The 21,235-nt window shown below is 40.1% G+C and overlaps 1 protein-coding gene across 1 annotated transcript in view; it reads left to right on the top strand.

The window, feature by feature from the left end:
• The window catches only part of kcnh5b (potassium voltage-gated channel, subfamily H (eag-related), member 5b), a 203,968-nt gene that overhangs the window by 35,965 nt on the left and 146,768 nt on the right, over positions 1 to 21,235 (top strand). Inside the window, exons 5-6 of the mRNA XM_084742502.1 lie at positions 8,275 to 8,390; positions 16,433 to 16,825. Of these exons, the coding sequence (XP_084598628.1) occupies positions 8,275 to 8,390; positions 16,433 to 16,825 (509 nt within the window). The remainder of the gene's footprint in view (positions 1 to 8,274; positions 8,391 to 16,432; positions 16,826 to 21,235) is intronic.

The following is a 21,235-nucleotide window of genomic DNA, read 5'->3' as shown; positions in this document are numbered from 1 at the left end:
GAACCACTTTCATTATGAAATGAAATGGAGGAATTTGTCTTGGTGGCACTCATGTAAATACATGGTGACAGCTCGCAGGCCTCCACTATACATGCTGACACACAAGGACCGAAGGACCTCACATAGAGCATGAGCAGAAAGTGCAGGACAAGTGAGCAAGGGGTCTTTTTCACGGTTAATAGTAATTCTCCCGCTCTCAAGAACGCAACCCTGGTTGATGCATCAGACTGGAGCACAATGGAAGTGGAAATAAAAAAAAAAAAACACAGTAAAGGCCTGGGCTAAAAATAACTGGTGCACGCACCACCAAAGTGAATTCTGAAATGAGATTTTGATCAGCAGTTCCACACCGAGGACAGCTTGCACCAACCGTCGCTGCACAACACGACAAAGACTGAGCGTTGAAGGACAAACCAGACAGACACATGTAGGATGGCTGATCAGCACACGGGTGCCACAAACTGTCAGCGTTTAACATCTTTTTTAACATTTAGTAGTGCGGGAACTCTTTGTGCTGGTCAGAGTGGACGCACACTTACAAATCAGGCTTTGGTGTTAAAGGAAAGGTCAGGTGCTGTTTGTCACATGGTTAACTGTATAAACTTCACAGCACCTCTGTGGTCACGATACATTGAGCCAGCATGTCAAATACAAGAGATAATGTACAGTCAGCAGGTCATTATGAATGAATGAATGAATGGATGCATGAATGATTTTTTTTGTTTATTCAAGGGTTACACACACTTAAAGGTGCCCAGCCCACATATAGACCTCTGAGTTTGTTGTGTTGTTTCCTTTTTCAGTTTTTTTTACTTATTTTGCATAATGATGTCATTGTATCACAGGCTAACTTTAAAGTGAACTCATGTAAAGTTTTCTCAACAGTGGTTACAAGTCACAATCATGGAATAATGGCAAAAGTTTTAATTAATATGTAAGAGGAGTAATGTGTTGTCACTCTTACAAAAACAGCCTTTTCTGATGGGAAACTGAAGCTGTTATATAAGCCAAATATCGCTCCCTGAAAAGACACCAAACTCCATTGGCAAAAACATTGACAAAAACAAATTTTACTTCACAGAACACAGGAGTTGCTCATTGACTACTGGCTCAAATGGATTATTTGTTTGTGTCATGTGTGAATTCAGTGAATCTGAACTAACCCTTTAAAACACCAAAGTCACACAATAACAGAACTTATCGAGGCGGCGGTAGACCAACAACTCCTGTGTTCAGTCAGGTAAAATTACTGTTTTGCAAATGGAGTCTGGTGGCTTTGCAGAACACAATATTTGGCTCTTATAATGACAGCTTCCAGTCAGAAAAGTCTGTCTGACAGCAAGGTAACGTGGTGAAAATATTCTAAATATAGCATACACTTAAACTGATATCGACTTTTTTAGATAGCTAAAACACATTTTGCTGCTGAGCCTGCCCACAGCAGTACACTGCTTTCCTTCCTACACCGGTACTCCTGCTCACTTCTGCAAACTGAGGATGTACTGACTATCATTTACTGCACTGACTATGGATAAGTACCCCATACAACCACCACAAAAAAACTTAACTCTCCCTTTTAAGTATCAAGAGTATAAAAGTACCTTTTTTTTTATAACTAACATAAAAGTTAGTTCAGGAAACTCAGGAAAAAGTAAAAACTCATGGAAAGTCACAGTACTTCTTCTCTTAAGTATAGTCCTAAATATAAACAGACAGTCATCTCTATGGCTGAGAGGACTCTGGGCTTTTTGTAATGCTTTTCAACAGCCGACAATAAACTATACAATATACAGTGAGTTATACAAGAACCACTGCAGCAACTTCCCTCCAGGAAAGATATTGAAAAATTTCCATTTTGGCTAAGAGCACCCACACTTATTATCTATGTTGATTCAGGGCCAATTTAAGGTATTAGCATATAGAAATTCACATAAAAGAAGCCACTCTGCTGCTGAAGATGTATAGTAAGTTACACAACAGCCACTACACAAGTTTGTCCTCGAGGGTAGTCGAGTGATTAGGAGTCAGCGCTCAGAATAAACTCTGAATAAACTAGATATTGTGTTTATTTTTCTCCCTATATGGCCTCGGTGCAGTGTTGTGTTTGGATTCTCTCACACCGCTGCACAGAGAAATGAGCGTTTGTATTGGCCTCCATTTGAACAGAGAATGAAAGGGTGGTGGTGGTGTGTGTGTGTGTGTGTGCGTGTGGATGGGGGGGTGTCACACGGCTGGAGGCCCGAGGGTTAAAAGCTATTTCAAAGTCCACTTTTTATTCGTAATGGTCCCTTCAAAGGCCCGGGTCGATCACGATGTGTGACTACTGTATGTGGTGTGCCTCTCTGTTGTGCTACTCTCTGCCCTTTCAAACATTTGATTTTATTTTTAGAGCGGTACAGTAGGAGCACCCGTGTGTTTCAGCAGCACTGTGGCAAGAAAATGACCACCACTGGACGCCTGTGTCATTTCAGAATCAGAAATACTTTTTTGATCCCAACTGACAAATTGGTTGTGTTAGAGTTGCTCCCTTTACAAACAGAAGTGTAGAAACAAACACACTACCTGGCTAACAAAAGTCACACACTCAGATATTTCGTTGGACTGCCTTTCACCATACATTCACCATGGCAGCGTTGGCAGCATTGATAAGTGGTTTTCTTAAGGCTACACAGCTGTAGTCCCAATCCCTTCAGTTCTCTTCACACTGTGTGTGGAGATGTTCTTACTTTAACTATTAAACATAGCCGTCAGTTCTACTGTCGATTTTTTATGATTTGATTTCACCAAGCGTTTCATTCAAGATTTTTTTTTCGACCACTTTTCTTCCTTGAAGATGATGGTTCACCTCTATCCTTCCAGGTTTTAATAATGTGTTGGACAGTTCTTAACCCAGTTTCAGTAGTTTCATCAATCTCCTTAGTTGTTTTCTTTGCTTGATGCAGGACAATAATTTGACCCTTCTGAAACCTACTTCATAATCCTACTATATATAACAAGAAATCTATTGCAGCAACAGTCTCTTAAATTTCTTTTATATTCGCTCTTAATTTTATGTCAGCTCCAGATGCATCAAAGGTTCTTAACCACCCAAATCTGCTCCAGGTGAGCTGAATGATGAATCCCTCTTCATCATCATCATCATCACCAAATGTTTATTAGCATAGGTAACATCTCCTAAACACTATATAAGTGCAGGTGTTGCATTGTGTGCAAACACTCTGACGCATGGCCAAGAACTGAAGAGACACTGTGGTAAAAAACACTGATTGAGAAGCTGTAAATGCTGTGTCAGCAGAGAGGAGCAAAGTCACTGAAGTCCCAGAATAAATGAGTTCAAAAATAAGACTTAGAATTAAATAAGTTTACTTTTAATCAAATGGTTGGTGGCAAAGTAAAAAAATGAAAAGCTTTCTGTTATTTTTTACCAACTGATTGCAGCTTAAAGAGAAAAACTTTATATCATTAAATATAATAATTAAATTATACTTTCAATTATATTTTTGACTTGTCTTTTTATTACACAAAGTCAGTTTATGGGCTCCATAGAGGTCTTAAATTACTTGTTTTGTCTGATCAAAAGTCTAAAACCCATAAAGTGCTGAAAAAAAGATGATTTAAAATAGATAAAAGCATGTAACACTGAATAGTTTTTGATTATTATATAATTACCTATATTTTAATTATAGTTATAACACATATTTATATGTAAATAATAATTACTGTTATAAATAATAATTATAAATATATTTATGAATATAAATATTCCTCTTGTCATGGTAAGAGTGCTCTCGAACCACTTATAAAATGTTATCTCAGCTCAGAGAAGAGCAAAAAAAAAAAAAAAAGAAAGAAAGAAAACACTGGTGAAAACACTGGTGAACCCCAGAAATCAGTGGTTACTAAGAAAACAAAACAAATTAAAGCTGCAAGCAGCGTTTTACGGGCCCTCGCACCCCCGCGCCACTCGGGGGGGCCGGCGGCCGCGGCCTCGTGGCAGGATTCGCCCCGGGCGAAGAGGCTCTGTGATTGTCACGGCCTTTTGACGTCCCCTTAAGGAATTCGACGTCGCTTCCTGACGCCGCTAGGTGGCGCTGTGAGTATGTCTCCTGCTTGTCACGTGGATGTGTTCAGACCAGGACTTCTATGACACTTGTGAAGTTTGGTGGGGATCGGACCATGTCCGCCCAAGTTATGGCAATTTCGTGTTTCATGGCGAGACATCAAACTTCGCCGCCACCTGACGGCCACACCCTTCAAAGGGGGCGTAAATCTTTAATACCTTTTGATCATAATGTTGTCTAGATGGTACACAGTGATTTTGAACCCGTTCTGATCAATCCTGTAGTAGGAGTTCGTTAAAATACGACACGTGAGAAACGCCAAAAATGGACGCAAAATTCAAAATGGCTGACTTCCTGTTGGGTTTGGGCAATGGGTCCAAGAGGCTTTTTTGTGCGTCTGGGTGTGATACATATGTGTACCAAGTTTCGTGCATGTCGGTGAAACATGCCGCAGGGGCTGATGTTTAAGGGGCGTGGCCAAACTATTTGGCCACGCCCATTAACGAAACTCATATCACATGTTCAGGCCTGGACCGTTAACGCACATGTCAAGTTTCAGGCAGATTCGACTAAGTATAGTGAAGTTAATGCTAATTTTTCATTTTTGGCGAAACATCAACTTCGCCGCTCCGTCACGGAAAGACAGTGTGACATCATGGCACGATTTTCATAATACACGATTATCAACATGTTAAAGACGGTTTGACCAGATTTGAGTTGCATATGGTCAACGTGCTTGGAGCAGGACCTCAAAGAGTAAAACATGTCATTTCCTGTCGCCACCAGGGGGCGCTATGACAATTACAGAATATTGTGACATAGATGTGTTCAGGGCGGGACTATTATCCATCACAGCAAGTTTGGTGCAGATCGAACCATTTATGCTAAAGTTATAGCAATTTCGTGGTTTTTGATGTGGGTGTTGCGAGATATCAAAATTCGCCCTTCCGCAGCGACCGCGCCCTTCAACGATACGAAGATCTTTTAATAACTTTTGATCACACAGTTGTGGAGCTCACACAAACCGATTTTGAAGTCATTTCGATGAAATCTGTAGGAGGAGTTCGTTAAAGTATGACGTGTGAAAATGGCCAAAAATGACCTTATTTTGAAAATACAATTCAAAATGGCCGACTTCCTGTTGGGTTTAGGGGGTTGCTCCAAGAGGCTTTTTTGTCTGTCCCGGCATGATACATATGTGTACCAAATTTCGTACGCCTAGGTCAAAGTTAAAGCAGGGGGCTTCAATTTTGAAAACTGTTAGGGGGCGCCATTGAGCCATTTTGCCACGCCCCTTTGTAACGACCATAAAATATCGAATTTTTCGCAAGACCTGATGAGTGTGCAAAAATCTGGGACTTTTTGAGCCTGTTTAGGCCCTCAAAAATGCGATCTTAGGGGAAAAAGATAAATAATAAGAAGAAGAATAATTCCTTCAGTTTCAATAGGGCCTCGCACCGCCTTCGGTGCTCGGGCCCTAATAATGGATGCCAACAAAAATCACAGAAAATCTGTTCATAAATGATGCCTTGTTTGAGGCCCAATGTACAGAAAAAATAAGAAATGTGTGAAAATATGTATACAGAATATACAACAGTTAAAACAGCGTAAACAAACAATAAAATGGAGGGTGTTAGAATTAAGAGTATTATCAATAAGAGGACAGGTTGGCTGAAATGAACAGTATGAATGAATAGATGCAGCAATTATTTAATTCAATAATTCAGAGAGACTTCCACTGGAAACAGACACTGAGGAGAACAATGATAAACAAAGAAACATACAAGCAATAGAAACATAAACTAACAGATACATATAGAGAGAGTTCAGGTTCTGAAGCCTCCTTGTAAAATAATGGAAAAAAAATCCAGGATAAATTAGATCGGGCTGCCAGAGTTTGTACTGATCTGCTTTGGTCTGTAGAATACTTGTAAGATATTTCAAAGGGACCAGCTCAAATATAACTTTACACCGACCCTCAACAGAAGGGCCCTCATCACTAATCCACTGTAATAATACTTTTTTTTTTCCTTTAGCAGCAAAAGTAAGAATGTTATATAAGCTTTTACCAGCAGCAGCAGGAAGCCCAAAATCAAAGACACTGCAACCAAAACTAAATCTTGGTCAAATTTCTGTGAAAACTTGTGGCAGAGGGGAACATGAGGAGTAAGCAGTAATGATTTTATTCTGATAATAAAAGCTGGAACCAAGATTCTGGTCACTAACAGGAATGGATGAGAAGAGGAAACACAAGGCTGGCTCGAACAATATGACCATTTTTCATAATGATGTATGCATTTCCATTTATAATTAGCTTCATATATAGAACACTTTTCAAAACCGTATAATAAAATGCTCAGAGTGTATTAATCATCACTGAGATGGAAAATAATAAGATCATATACGATGTTGATCAGAGTAATATTAATCTCTATAAAGAGAAATCTACATATTAATGCAGAGTTTGTAGGCAAGGGCCAAGATTTTGGTATCAGAAGTGTGCTGATCTCCGTTTGCAGTCGAAGTCGTGTTGACCAATCACGTTCGAGCGGGCTTTGGTTGCATGCAGGCAAACGGTCTGTGTGTATAGGGAAAGAGGTGGAACACGTTGGCCGAAATCCAAAAGTCTGAACTTGTCAGATATTGTTATGCGTGCTGAGTAAACCAGTAAAACAAAGAGTGGACCCACAAATGCAGACTGGAACGGAGGAGGCAGAGTTGAAAAGCGATTTAATACAAACAAAAAGAAACAAAACTCAGGCTTACTAGATTGACATGACACGATTCCCATACACGGTTGAAAAAATCCAAAAACACGAAAAAAACACCGGCAGGGCTCAGGACCTCAACACAAAGACAAGAACAAATTCACAAAGACACAGAGAAACACAGTTACTAAATAGACTGAACTAATGAGACACAGGTGGACAAACAGGTGAAACACACGACAATCAGAAAGAACGGGAAAACAAAGACAGGAAGTAAAGACTAGACCAGTGGTGCCCAACCCTGGTCCTCAGGGACCCCTGTGCTGCATGTTTTAGATGTTTCCCTGCTCCAACACACTTGAATCAGGTGTGTTGGAGCAGAGAAACATCTAAAACATGCAGGACAGTGGACCCTGAGGACCAGGGTTGGGCAACACTGGACTAGACACATGAGGGAGAACCAAGACTACCAAAATGCAGTTTGCTGCATTTTAGTTAGTGGAGTTAGTTCTTCTGAAGAATTTTCTAATTGCTTCTGATGAAGAGACATACTGACATTGTTTTATCGCCTAGGCATGGTTTTAATTATCTTCTTTAATTAACTTTGCTTGTTGTTGTTACTAAAAGTGGAAAACTACGAAATGGTAAAAGGTGGTAATGGTAAAGTCTCCCAGTATTTTAGCTCATAGTAAATGGGGCCTAATTTGTCTGGTTTACAACATATGAATGAGCTTTGCAGCTATTTTTAGTTCCAAATAAAATACTAATTAAATGTGTCTAATATCTAATCATATCATTTAAATACTTCGTTGCAGCGCTCACGTGTTTACATGTGTGTGTTTTCATAGTGTTATATATTGTCTGCCTCAGATGGAGTGAAAAGTCCTAATGGGCCCCAGCTGACCGACTCCCAGACACTCCTGACTCAAACACTGTAGATAAAATTAGTCTACCAGAGGTAAAAACACTAACCTCGCCGGGACAGGGTTGGAAAAGTTGTTGAAACTTTAAAATTAATCAGAGACAGAGGTTCTCCCCTCAGCTTTCATATTCACAGGACAAACATATGTTAAATTATCAGCGGTTCCTGTGGTATTGATCCCCGGGAGGAGAAACTCTCCTTCAGCTCGGCTTCCACGTGGAGGTCAGAGAACGGCAGACTGCTGCGGAGCAGAAACCCTGCAGCTGCTGGAGATCCAGTTGTGTTCAAGGACACTTTCTGCAGGCTTGTGCTGCATTCACATTGAGCCGGGTTTATTGTAAATATGGACTACCAACTGGAAAAAACACTACTCCTGCCAGTCCCACAGTGGCAAGACGTAGTGAAAGCTTTGGGATTATTTTGTAGCTCCAGTGTGTCCCTGGAGTCATGAACTGGAGAACTGTACGAACACTGGTGGCTGAGCGCTGACTGCAGCCCGATTTTGTTTGTGTGTGTCATGGAGTGCCAGCAGACAGTTGTGATGAATGTGATGTAATCTGTGTTTAATGTGTCGTTCCTGCAGGATGGACCAAGTTTGCGCGACTGACACGGGCGCTCACCAACAACCGCAACACGCTGCAGCAGCTGGCGCCCATCGGCAAACATGAAGTCAGCCATAAACAGTCTAGACTGGCGGAGGTGAGCACGTGCACACACAAAATTACACAGACTCCTTTTAAGTGTTGCTCTAAAGCAGTTTTCAGGATATAATGAACTGCAGTAAACCACAGTAACCAAGTATCTCTGCTTCATGCTATTCCCCCAAGTTAAACTGACAACAAACAAACTATTTGTTTTTATTAAAGTACATTCCTAATCTTATTAATTTGAGAAGACATATTTAACTTAAAGTCCACTTGCTTGTTTTGTGAAGAGCTTCCAACCACTTCTCTTGGTCTGCATCATTCTGTCATTAGATCAGATTTTGCATTTTCGTATAATTTATTTCTTGGCTCACTGGTTTGCCAGCATCTGCTTAATGGACCACAGCTATGAGCAAATCAAAATACTGTAAGTGAAGAGGACACAAAGTTTACAAAAAGTGCTAAGATAAGCCAACATCAGCCAACAAGGTATGAAGTATAACATGAGCTAAGCTACTAGCAATCCAACGTCAGCTAACAACATATTTTTGAGAAGCCCAAAGTGTGAAAAAACAGTAGATTTGACAGAGATGCAGCATATGTTGGATTTACCTTCAACAGCTGTTCAACAGATTTTTGCATTTTAGCTTTGAGTGATCACTGACTTTATTAAGCCGACTATTTCAAACAGCGCACCGCTCTATTTCTGCACCGTGTGAGATGCTCCTGCAGCCTCTCAACAGGAACAGTATATATAATATAATATAATATATAATATGTGATCTGTCTCAGGTTCATAGAATAACTTCAAAATCACCAAATGACTTATTTGAACAAATTTTGTTTATACTGTGAAGAATCGTAAAATATGTCTTTTACGAGGCTGTTCAGTCAGACAGTGACAGATCACAGGCAGTAAACTTGGCATCGCAGCTGCAGCGAAGGTCAAGCTGCTGCACAGTTTATATTCTGTTCATTATTACGTTGATTAATGTTGAGATGGTGTTTTTCTGCCTCAATAATTAGTAATACCACCAGAAACTACTCTGGTGACGTTTCAGTGGGTTTCAACCCTGACTAATAAAAAATAATGATAACACAGTGTGAGCCCCTGAAATATGTGAGAAATAAGGCCCAACCCTCCCTGAACCCGTCGAGTCCCGTTGGGTCCAGGCGCAGATCTGAAGCTCTACTGTGGGTATCGAAACATTTTAAATGATACCCAACCTCCCTGATCAGCCTTTATAGAGCCCACCAATCAAATATTGGCAGGTAATGATTAGTGGCTGATCAATCAGAGCACGTCTAACCACAACAGTTAACTTGTGACTTAGTTAGCGCCACTGCAGGTCCCTCCATCAACACGTCTCAGAACACACACTCCACAAATATGCCACCGTAGCAACTCTCTGCTCTTAAGATTATTTCTGCACAAATAAATCTTCATATAAAACATTAAACGCCACATTGAAACATTTTAGCGACGCTAAGTTAAGACATTCTCCCACTGACACATGCATTAATAGACGGACACAGACATGCAAGCGCACTGTACTTTGTCACACCACAATCACGCCCTCAATGCATCCGTCCCTCCCCGCCCTCCTCCTCTTCCGCTCACATGCCAACTTCCCTGGAGCTGCAGTTGTCTGACACAGCGAGCGGTGCTTTCTCTGCCCGGGAACGCGGTGCTCCTGTGGACTGCGGGTGTCATTAATATTTCATGTTGGGTGGAGAGACAGAAGCTGGGTGCTGTGGGCACTCTGAATGATTGTGACTGCTGCTAGAAATTTAGAAAATGGATTTCGGGGTGGGGAGAAGATGGCTCACGTCTTCTATTGCCGGAGCTCACCCACTTGTTTTATTCATGAAGGTTTGAGTGAGGTGTATCGCCTCTAATCAGAATTTGTTTGAGTTTCATCCCTGCTTAGCACATGAGGCGAGAAGAGCTGTGGGTTTTGGCAAAAGTGTTACTTCCCGGGCGGTTTAAAGGCGATGAGGGCAGAGGGGATGAAAGAGAGGAGAGAAAGTGAAAGAAGGGAGGGAAGCGATGATGGAATGGAGAAGGACGAAAGATGTAAAGAGCAGTGAAATGAGAGGTGAAAGGAGAGGTAGCTGAATAAGAGAGGAAGGGAGAAAGTAATGAATTAAGTAAGGAAGTAGGAGGAAACAAGGAATTATGTATGGGAGGAAGGAGATGAAGGACAGGAGGGTTTTGAAAGTAGTGTGTGTGTGGGATGTTGCATGAAAGATGTGATCGCATTATGGAAAATGGAGGCTTGACCCATTCCCATTCAGCTTCAATTTTCCAATTTTTTTAAAGAATAGTTTCAGTATTTTCAAACCGTTTTTCATATTTTGGAGTCTAAATGACTAATAGGCCCAGAAAGATTTGGAACTGGTCCAGTGGATCGATTCAACAGGCTGCAGTGGCTGCTACCTAATCAACTTGTAGATAACACTCATTTACTATGTTACCAACCATTTGGATTTGAGTTTTAATTAAGTTTGTGTTCGTCATCCTCTAATTTCTCTGTTTCAGCACTACACACATAATTTCATCCAGCATATATCCCCAGTAATATTATTTCTGTCCACCGGCAGCTCTGTCTACCGTGCTGCACCAGTGGAAGCAGCTTTAATGAAGGAGATTAAAGTGTCTGAAATTTTTTTTTTGACAGACAGATTGCTGCACTGCAAAGCTGGGCTAGCTATGAAGCTAACCACAGCATCAGTCGCATCTGCATTGTCTACAAGACTACAAGCAAGATGGCGCTGTCCTTTGGGAAGGGATTCAGTCAGACCAGGCATCTAGCCTTTATTCTCAAAAGAGCCATTTTTGGCCGAAAAAACAAAAAGAAAAAGCCTTCCTGGAGCTGCAACTCTTAAATTCTCCATTTCCGTCTGAGACTTTTCTTTTTCCAGATTTGGCATCCATAGCTAGCTGGGGAAGACTTAAGAGCAGCCTTTTAGATGAAAAGACACTTAGGCATAGACGTAGGATATGACACGTTTATACAACTGAAGAGTGTAAGAATCACTTTAGGCCTATAGCAAGGATAAATGAAAATGAAGTATGGCATACTGTACAGTGAGCAGGTCATTATTGTGAAAGTGAGTGATGCAGTATGCTGACATGAAGCACAGAGGTCTTGAATCATCCTGAAGGGGTTTATTTTGTAATAACTCGCTGACTGTACATTATCCTACTTATTACGTGGTTACTTACCCCAAAAATCGACAAATTTGACACAAAATATTACTTTTAAAATTATTTTATGGATGGATTTAAAAATCATTTTGTTGCTCCTCCTGAGTTTATGATCAGAACCATAACAACAGTCTGTTATACAGAAATAACAGACCTTAGCATGCTGTAATTGACCAATCAGGATCAAGCATCTCAAAAAAGCCACGTCATAAAATACTATAACACTTACTTATTTCATTATAATAAACAAAAGAGCTACTGGAGAAGAACAAACAGCCACGTGTGGCTCAGCAGCTGTAGGTTGCAGACCGCTGACCCCGACCATAGTATAATGGATTGTATGTAATATAAATACTTCTGCTTTTGTTCACTGACTTTGCATTTATAAACGTACTTTGGGCAGCATTATATTTGCCTTTTGCTGTTAATGAACTACAAATTTGCTGTTGCTGCGTTATCTCTCAATAAGAAAATAATTAACTTGTGATCTTGAGATCACAGCTGGCATTACAGCTGCTTCTGTACTAAACAGATCTAAAGACACTTTTATATTGTCTATTTTTTATACAGTTAACAGTATCGTAACACACTGTTGAATAAGCTCCGGTATGTTCTGAGGTTGGATTGTCGAGGTTATTTTGAATTAACTTTTCTTACTGGAACACAACTTTTCTGTTGGCTCCTTATAAAGGAGGGAAAGTTGTGTAGGAAGAAAGGAAATAAAGATCATGAATCATCATGGTGGGGAGGAGTGGAAGGAAGGAAAAGAGGAAAGGAGCTGTGAAGGGAGGAGAGCAGCAAGTTGAGAAGGACAGAGGGATGTGAGAAAAAGAGATGCAGAAGGAAGAATGTGAAGGCAAGAAAGATCTAATATTGGCAGGGAGGTACAAAGGGGTAAAAAGGCATAATCAGTTACAAGCTAATAATACGCTATCGTTCCTATTTTCCCAGCCTGGCGTTGGATGGGAGAGGGTTACATAATGTCCTGAGCGCGCTCAATAGATATCGCAGGTGATCCATCTGCTCTGCAGCCTGAAAAGCACAGCTGGCGTCTTCTTTCGAGGACGCTCTCGAGTGTCACATAAGCAGAGTTTTTTTTCCTGTTTTTTTTTTTTTTTTTTCTTTTTTCTCCCACAATGCCACCGGGCTCCTAATTGGCAGTCTTGTTTTTGAGCGGTGGCGCCGCTCTTGACCAGGGCCTGTTTGATTGGCAGCTCTGATGATGAGGATTAGATGAGATGCAGCTCCGGCGTGATGAAGCCTGCTGTTGATCCTCAGCTCTGCTGCTCCGCCTTGTTACTTAACATCAGACAGAGTCTCACTGAGAGGACAAGCGGGGCTAATTGAGGCTAACAGAAGCTAACTCCTCAGAGTGTGATGAAGATATTGATAATGTTATCATTTGTAGTAACTGCATTGTAGTATTGATAATATAATTACTATTAACACAATCCCCATTGTAGCTAATTGCAGTAGTAGAGGAGGTGTAAGAGTTACTGAAGAAGCAACAGAATTAAGGCGTGCAGCCTTAATTCTGTTGCTTCATCCAAACATAATGGGATGTTGTTTAAAATGTAAATAAAAACAGAATGCAATGAAAACTTTTCAACCAATATTCAACTGAATACAGTACAAAGACAAGATATTTAATGTTCAATCTGATTAATTTATACACTCATTCTGCATTTGATGCCTGCAACAGGTTTCAGAAAAGAACAGGAGCAAGTTCACGACTGTGATACATCATCTTTTCTTTTAACAACACTCAGTTACTGTTTGGAAACTGAGGACACTAATTATTGAAGTTTTAAAAGTGAAATTCTTGCTTGATATATGACTTCAGCTGCTCAACAGTCTGGGGTCTCTGTTGTTGTATTTTGTGCTTCATATTGAACACATGGACAATGTGTCTTTGCATTGTCTCGCTGAAATAAGCAGGAATGGCAGCATGTGTTGCTCCAAATCCTGTTGTACCTTTTAGCGGTAGTGGGGCCTTCACCTCCATACCATCACAGCTGTTGTCTTTTGAAGTTAGCACTGGTAACAATCTGGATGGTCCTTTTCCTCTTTAGCCTGGAGGACACTACATCCATGATTTGTGAAAACAATCTGAAATGTGGACTTGTCAGACCACAGCACACTTTTCCACTTTGTGTCAGTCCATCTCAGATGAGCTCTGGTCCAGAGACGTCTGCAGTGTTTCTGGATGTTGTTGATAAATGTCTTTCTCTTTGCATGGTAGAGTCTTAACTTGCATTTGTGGATGCAGAGACAAACTGTGTTTACTGTCAATTGTTTTCCAAACTGTTTCTGTATCCTTTTCCTTTATACAATGATGTGGGTTTTTAATGCAGTTTTTGATGCAGTGCTGCCTGAGGGGTCAAAGGTCACAGACGTTCAATGTTGGTTTTCAGTCTTGCTCTTTACATGCAGAGATTTCTCTGGATTCTCTGAATCTTTTAATGATATTATGGAGTTTTGTTGGTGAAATCTATAAATCTATAAATTCCTGCAATGTTGACAAACGTTCTTAACAGTTGGACTATTTGCAGTTTAATACCCAATCATGATCCTGTCACCTGTTACCAATTCACCTGTTTACCTGTTGAATGTTCCAAACAGGTGTTTTTTGAGCATTTTGCACAGTTTTGCACATTTTTCACAGTCTTTTTTTGGCCCCTGTCCCAACTTTTTTGAAACATGTTGCATCAAATTCAAACAAACAACAATAAAGTTTATCAGTTTGAGCATCCCAACTCTTTTGGAATTGGGGTTAAAAATGCCAGTGCATGTGACAATAACTGCATCAGTAGTAGGGGTGACATTCAACATTTATAGATTTATAGATATTATAATCATCAATATTATTATTATTATCATAATGTGTATTTGTATTAATTGTTAGTCAGCAATATTGCTACAAGAATTAGTTGTAAAAGTTTTAACTAAAGTACAGTTGTACTGTTGTTAGTACAGATTTTAGATTTTAGTGAAACGTGGGTGTTATTGTTCAAGACGTATAATCATGTATTATATATTTGTAGCTGTACAGTTTATTAGAGTCTGTGTAGCAGCTGGATACAAACAGAATAATATAGAGTTTAAAAAGAGTTGAATGTCTGCTGTGTGATCAGTGTGTGGCCTGCAGAGGAAATCAGACTGCTGTGTGTTGGATTTAATGTAGTCGTGAGTGTTTGCAGAGGAGGCCGAGCTCAGCAGGGGTGATCATCAACACGCTGCAAAATACTTCATAATGGCAGCCCCCCCCCCCCCCCCCTCCACCGTCTCTTTGTGGTTAACTCTCCTTCTCTTCCTCTCATCTGATTTTCGTTTTCCTCATTTTCTGTCCTCTTCTGTCTCTGTCTCATTTCAAGCCAAATTTATTCATTATGTGTGTTTGTCACACAGAGCTTTACAGAGCAGCAAAAGAGATGAATACAGATGAAAACTGCAGAGGAAAAACATCACAAATTTTGATTTACTTTCTTGCACCATTTTCCCTTTCTCTTTACACACACACACCTAGCAACAGGGGGTCATTATGACTAGAATAAAAAATAAAAGTAATGTTTTTTTGGCTTATTTTTCCTTCATAATCTCTTTCATCTATTTCACAAATTCATTTCCTTCACTTTCTCTTCCAAGTCTGTGCTCCGCTGCCTTTTCAAAACAGTTACAGTGCATTTACATGGTGAAAAAGAACCAAACCTGCTTCCTCAGGCTTCTGTTGCAAATACAACTGACTATGAAAGATATAATTGACAGAATAAAACAAACCTTACTTAGTACACAACATTAAATCGCATGTGAATTAATTAATGAATCAGGTTCCTCATCTTTCAGTTAAAAGTGTGAAAAACTGGGCCAGAAATCATGACGGATGAAATGAGATCAAATAGAAAAAGTTTTAATTTGTTGAGTCTAGAAGATGTGTGAATTAGTTAGAGATTGTGTTTAAAAATATATAAGTCTGATTTCTTTTTGAACATCTTTGAATGTGTGAAATGTATGACATTTAAAAAAATGTAAGATGCAGTAATGGGATGGAAATATAAAATATAAAAATAAATAGCTACACAAGAAAAGAAACAGAATAAAATGAAAGTAAAAGTAGAAAAAATATGTGACATGTACAGGGCACTTGTTATAATGTTACAAATTAGAAGTAATATTCACTCAGTGGCCAGTTTATTAGGTACATTTGTTCAGTCGGACCAGTAAAACCATTGCATAGTAATCTATAAATAACCACACCTCCAAATTTTGCCCTTTTTTAGTGCAAGGAACTACAAACAAACTTCACTTAATGAACCATCTATTTCAATTTCAACAGTGTTGAACAGTCTACTGTCATTACAATATCACAACGAAATGTTTTGATCTGAAATCACAGCATGCATTTTACTTTGGTGTTCCTCAAAGTCATGATGTCTTTATGTGGTATTTGGGGGTAATTGTTGACCTTTTTATTAATTCTCAAGTGGTCAAATATAGGTCAATTTTGCACTATATCTGTGTAAACAAATGGCATCAACTCAAAAGATGCTCTGACAAGTTATAAGACATGATAGAGCATCATGGGAATGGTCATCATATACTTTCAAAATTTGAAAAAGCGCCTAAAGAAAACACAATATTTATTACAGCATTTATGACTTGCACAATTTGACACAATTGCAACTAAAATTCAGATGATCACATTCAGATGATGGTCACCATTTCTTTGTGGCATATATTCTTGACCTGCTGTCTCTGCCTAAAGGTCACCTGCTCCCACCTAAAAATGACAAAAGTCATGGGAAAAGAAGGAGTGCATTAATTAAAGCACACTGCTTGGTAAAAGGGGACTCAATTAAGATTATTTGTCTTGTTTCTGTCATCTCCAGGTCTTGCAGCTGAACTCCGACATCCTCCCGCAGTACAAGCAGGAGGCCCCCAAGACGCCTCCCCACATCATCCTCCACTACTGCACCTTCAAGACCACGTGGGACTGGGTCATCCTCATCCTCACCTTCTACACGGCCATCATGGTGCCCTACAACGTCTCCTTCAAGACCAAGCAGAACAACATCGTGTGGCTGGTGCTGGACAGTGTGGTGGACGTCATCTTCCTGGTGGACATCGTGCTCAACTTCCACACCACCTTCGTGGGGCCCGGCGGAGAGGTCATCTCCGACCCCAAGCTCATCCGCATGAACTACCTGAAGACCTGGTTCGTCATCGACCTCCTGTCCTGCCTGCCCTATGACATCATCAACGCCTTTGAAAACGTGGATGAGGTACGGTCGCGCTTTTTGGATTCCTCAGTTGTGAGTGGTTAGAAGACAGGTGTGTATGGAGGTGAAAATGTATAAGGGGCACTGACTGCTTTTACTGCTTTTTGCCTGCCTTTATAGGAACATACAGCTGTGTATCGTCTGCATAGAAATTTATACCATAACTATATATAACTTGGCCAAGTGGTGATAGAGAAAAGAGAAGGGGCTAAGGAAAGAGCCCTGAGGTACTCCATATTTCACTTCTGTAATTATGATGTATTATTATTGTAGGAAATTCTTTTGGGTCCCTGAACTTTTGGATAAGTAGGATTTCAAGCAAGCAAGAGCCAGAAGGGAGATGCCAAATTGGCTTTCAAGTCGATCAAGGAGTATGCCATAATTTATTGTATTAAATGCTGTACTACGGTCCAGTAACAGAAGCACAGAGGTGGAATTTGAGTCTATACTGATCAAAATGTAATTTATAAGTTTGGTAAGAGTGGTTTCAGTGGAATGACAGCCCTGAAAGCTGACTGAAAAAGTCTGAAATTATTATTATTAATGAAATGTGGTGAAGGTTGTTCAGACACAAATGTTTCTAGCACCTTTGAAAAGGGATGGTCAAAGATTGGTTCTGTAGTTATTTAATAAACCTGGATCGAGGTGCAGCTCCTTAAGTAAAGGTTTAACCACAGTAATATTCAAGCTGGTAGGAACAGTGCCAGTCAGAGATGATACATTTACAATATTCAGCCAGAGATCCTTAAAAGGTTTAGCTAGTAGGGGGTCCAGGAGGCAAGCTGGCGATCAGACAATGTCTCAAGAGAAATCTTCCTAAAATTTGTAGGACATGAAGTTAACTGAGAATGTTGTACAGCTGATTCTACAGAGGTAGCTGGAAATGAAGATGTGATTTTGTGTCTAATCTCATCCATTTTACTGCTGAAAACAGTTGCCTGAGATCTCACATTGTTATTGTGAGATTCCAGGCTTGTAAAACCTAATTTCTGTCTTTCTGATTGTTTTCTGGTGAGACTGATTGGGGATTAGCGTCTGTTGGGTCTGGGTCACCTTCACCCGGCTGGACAAACACAACACTTTGGCTTTACTCTGTCACCCTAGAAAACATGTCAGTGGTTGTGGAAATCATTTAAATGATCAACCAAGTTAAAATTACCAATAAGTGTTCACTTTTGAATGAATCTAAGGCAAGAAATGGGTCACAGAGTTTCACAGTTTAGCTTCATGTTATATGTACAGTGCCTAGATTGGCTTAAATGTAGTCTGAATAGGTGATGAATCATCATGTTATTATGTCATTATGTTTCCTGCAGTTTGGTTCAGCTTCCAGCTGCTGTGCTCAGCTGAGTCTCAGTGGCTGTTTATGAAACCACTGACACATCGTACTAACATGCCATAATTATCTGGATATCTTCTCCAGATCAGGAAATCTTCTGTTGTAAATCCATGCAGAAAGTGATCAGAATTGATCTCAGACAGGTGCAAAAGAGACCTTATTTTTAAGACAAAAATCCACCCAAAAAGTTGGCCAGAACTGAGAGAATGCTGAGTTAAATCCACAGACTACATGGACAGAAAGGGGAAGTGTTGTGTGACTACTAGTACTGTTTCGAGGATGTTGTTGTAAGTAATGGTTCATTTTGACATATCATAGTGTGACGGCTCTGTTTAGCCTGCTGTTAGTGTTTTAATTCTGCATGAGTTAGCATTAGTTAGCGTTGTCTCTCTGTTGAGGTTTAGCAGCACAGCTGGGTACAAACGTGCTGTGCATTGGTTCAGTAAAGAGAAAAGGTGGTTCTGCTGAAAAGCAGATAATAATTTAAGTGCAGTTTAAAGAATAGCCCAACTGAAAAGATCTCAAAAGCCTGAAAAAATTAGCTGTTTTCTCTGCTTTGAAATGCTGGGGGAATATCTACCACTACAACCTGAAAACAACCTAAAACACGGACGCTCCATCTTGCAGCTTTATTGGACAAGTCCAGATATGTTTGAGCCTCCAGAGCCAGAGGACGGTGACAGGATGGTATTTTTTTCTTCTGTGTCTGGTTGTTGGAACTGAAGTGAGCTGAGGTGAACTGCTGGGATGATTTGGACTGAGAGAGTCACTGAAAGTATGTTCATAACTGACTGAACGCGGTGTTGGTTGTGTATTGGTTTATGGGGCTTATTTAGTGTTGGGGGGGGCATGGCTCCGGCATGTCACTGAGCTGTGTTTCAGGCCAAAAATTCATGAACACAGAAACTGTGAACAGTTTAACAGTCCAACTCCAGAATTCAGTACTACTCAACCTTTAAAGCACAATGATGGAGAAGAAAGACAAAAACACATGCTGCTGAAAATGTTTTAAGGAGGATACTGTGAACAGCAGTCATGTTTCTCTGGCTCATTGTTTACAATCTGCTTCTTGTTTACGTCGACATGTGCACGCCCAGCGTGAGTGAATTTTCATGAGATATGTGTTTTCTGTTGTGTTATGATGGACAGAGATATTTTTCTGAATGGAGCAAAGATGTTCATCTGTATGAAGATTGCTGTGGAAAATATCTGTGTACCTAAGAAGGTATACTGACAATAAGGTTGTCACTGAGGAGCTTCCCGAATAGAGGTGCTCACCATTCAGTTGCCAAAAAATGCAATTCTTGCATCCAAATGTCAAAAGTGTTTCATACTAAATCACAGCAGGATTCATCCACCCATCCAATCTTCAACCGCTTATCCGAAATCAGGTCGCAGAGGTAACAGATCCAGCAGGGGACCCCAGACTTCCCTTTCCCTGGCTACATTAACCAGCTCTGACTGGGGGATCCCGAGGTGTTCCCAGGCCAGGGCAGAGATATAATCCCTCCACCTGGTCCTCGGTCTGCTCCCTGGACTCCCAGCTGGACCTGCCTAGAACACCTCCCTAGGGAGGCGACCAGGTGGCATCCTTACGAGATGCCTGAACCACCTTAACCGGCTCCTTTCTACGCAAAGGAGCAGCGGCTCTACTCCGAGTAGAATGAGGAAATAGGATTGACAGCACACAGCAGGATTCTTTAGGCTTATTGTGGTTTTGGAGATATTTTGACCATTTATATTGATTATAAAGTGGTCAAAAACTGTTACATTTTGCAACACTTGTCTGGCCGGAGATTGTTTCTGTTTGAAAAATACCAGTTTACCTGTGAACTCGGTCTATAACTTGCCTGCTAAACATTTCAAGCATGTTGCTGTGCAGCACTAAGCACTAAGTTCAGTTTCACAAAGCTGGCGGTGCCAGTTTATCTTGCTGCGACACAACAGCAGGTGCCATTTTTGGCTAATAAGCTCACAGTTTATTGATTAATAATTGATAGTGTGCTATTTTATACTTGAGCTGAGATAATGGATTGGAGTTTACTAGAGAAAGTGGAGCATAATTGTAATTTCTACCTGTCTAGTCTAATAGCTTGAAATTCATTATTGAAATCCTTTAAAAGTCAATACTGTCATGATTCAGAGGTCATGCGGGTGAATTTAAATCTGTTAGCATGTAAAATTGAATTAGGGACAAGTATAATGATGACTGGATAGTGGTTACGATTTTTTCTTGGAGAGGGGATAAATGCTCCTCAGTTTTTTGGCTTCAGAAATATACAGAAGAAAGACTGTAGTGGTGTCAGAGAAATTTAATGTCACTGCTTTCTCTCACACCCCACATCGATCTCGAGCATTTTTAGTGTCTAATTAGTCTGATAAAACAGCTGTTTTTGGATGTATCTGCCTCTGGGAATGAGAGTTTTTAGATCCTGAACCTGTTGTTGGATTTCTGGGTTGTTGCTCTGCGAGGAATCAGGCCTGCTGGAATATTTTTCACGGCCATTTACACCCGTCACATATCGGGGAGTTATATCAATATGGCCTGAAGTCCATTAACGGTGATTTTCCACTTGATTTCCTGTTGAATTAATTAGTCCTCAGCCTGAGTGGAAGAATCTATTGAATGTAAAAATAAATAAATAAATAAATAAATAAATAAAAAAAGAACAAACGATATCTACTAGTGTTGTGCTCGTACATTTCTCAGTTTGAACATTTAATCTTTTCATGAGTGGGTGTGTGGATTTTGTTCGTACAAAAAAAAAACCAACAACACTTGTGTATCTGCATGCACATGCACACTCACTGTGGGTGTGTGTGTTTGTGCATTGACAGCCATTATTGTATTGTGTACGTGTGTGTCTGCCAAGTGGCGGCTTAATCACATGAGTTTTTGAATGCCAGTAATAATAATAATACCAGTATTTAAGCTGCCAGCCGCTGAATTTTTAACATCTATTAATTTTTCATGCCAAAAAATCACTCCACACCTCCCTCAGCATTTTATTCTTGTCCTGAACTGCATGACGACCAACACAACGCACTAAAACTTTCATACACAGATGAGTAAC

This window comes from Lutjanus erythropterus, chromosome 18 (assembly GCF_056507025.1).
Source record: "Lutjanus erythropterus isolate fLutEry1 chromosome 18, fLutEry1.hap2, whole genome shotgun sequence".
In the NCBI taxonomy this organism is placed as follows: Eukaryota; Metazoa; Chordata; class Actinopteri; order Lutjaniformes; family Lutjanidae; genus Lutjanus; species Lutjanus erythropterus.
This window is presented reverse-complemented; position numbering and strand designations above follow the sequence as displayed.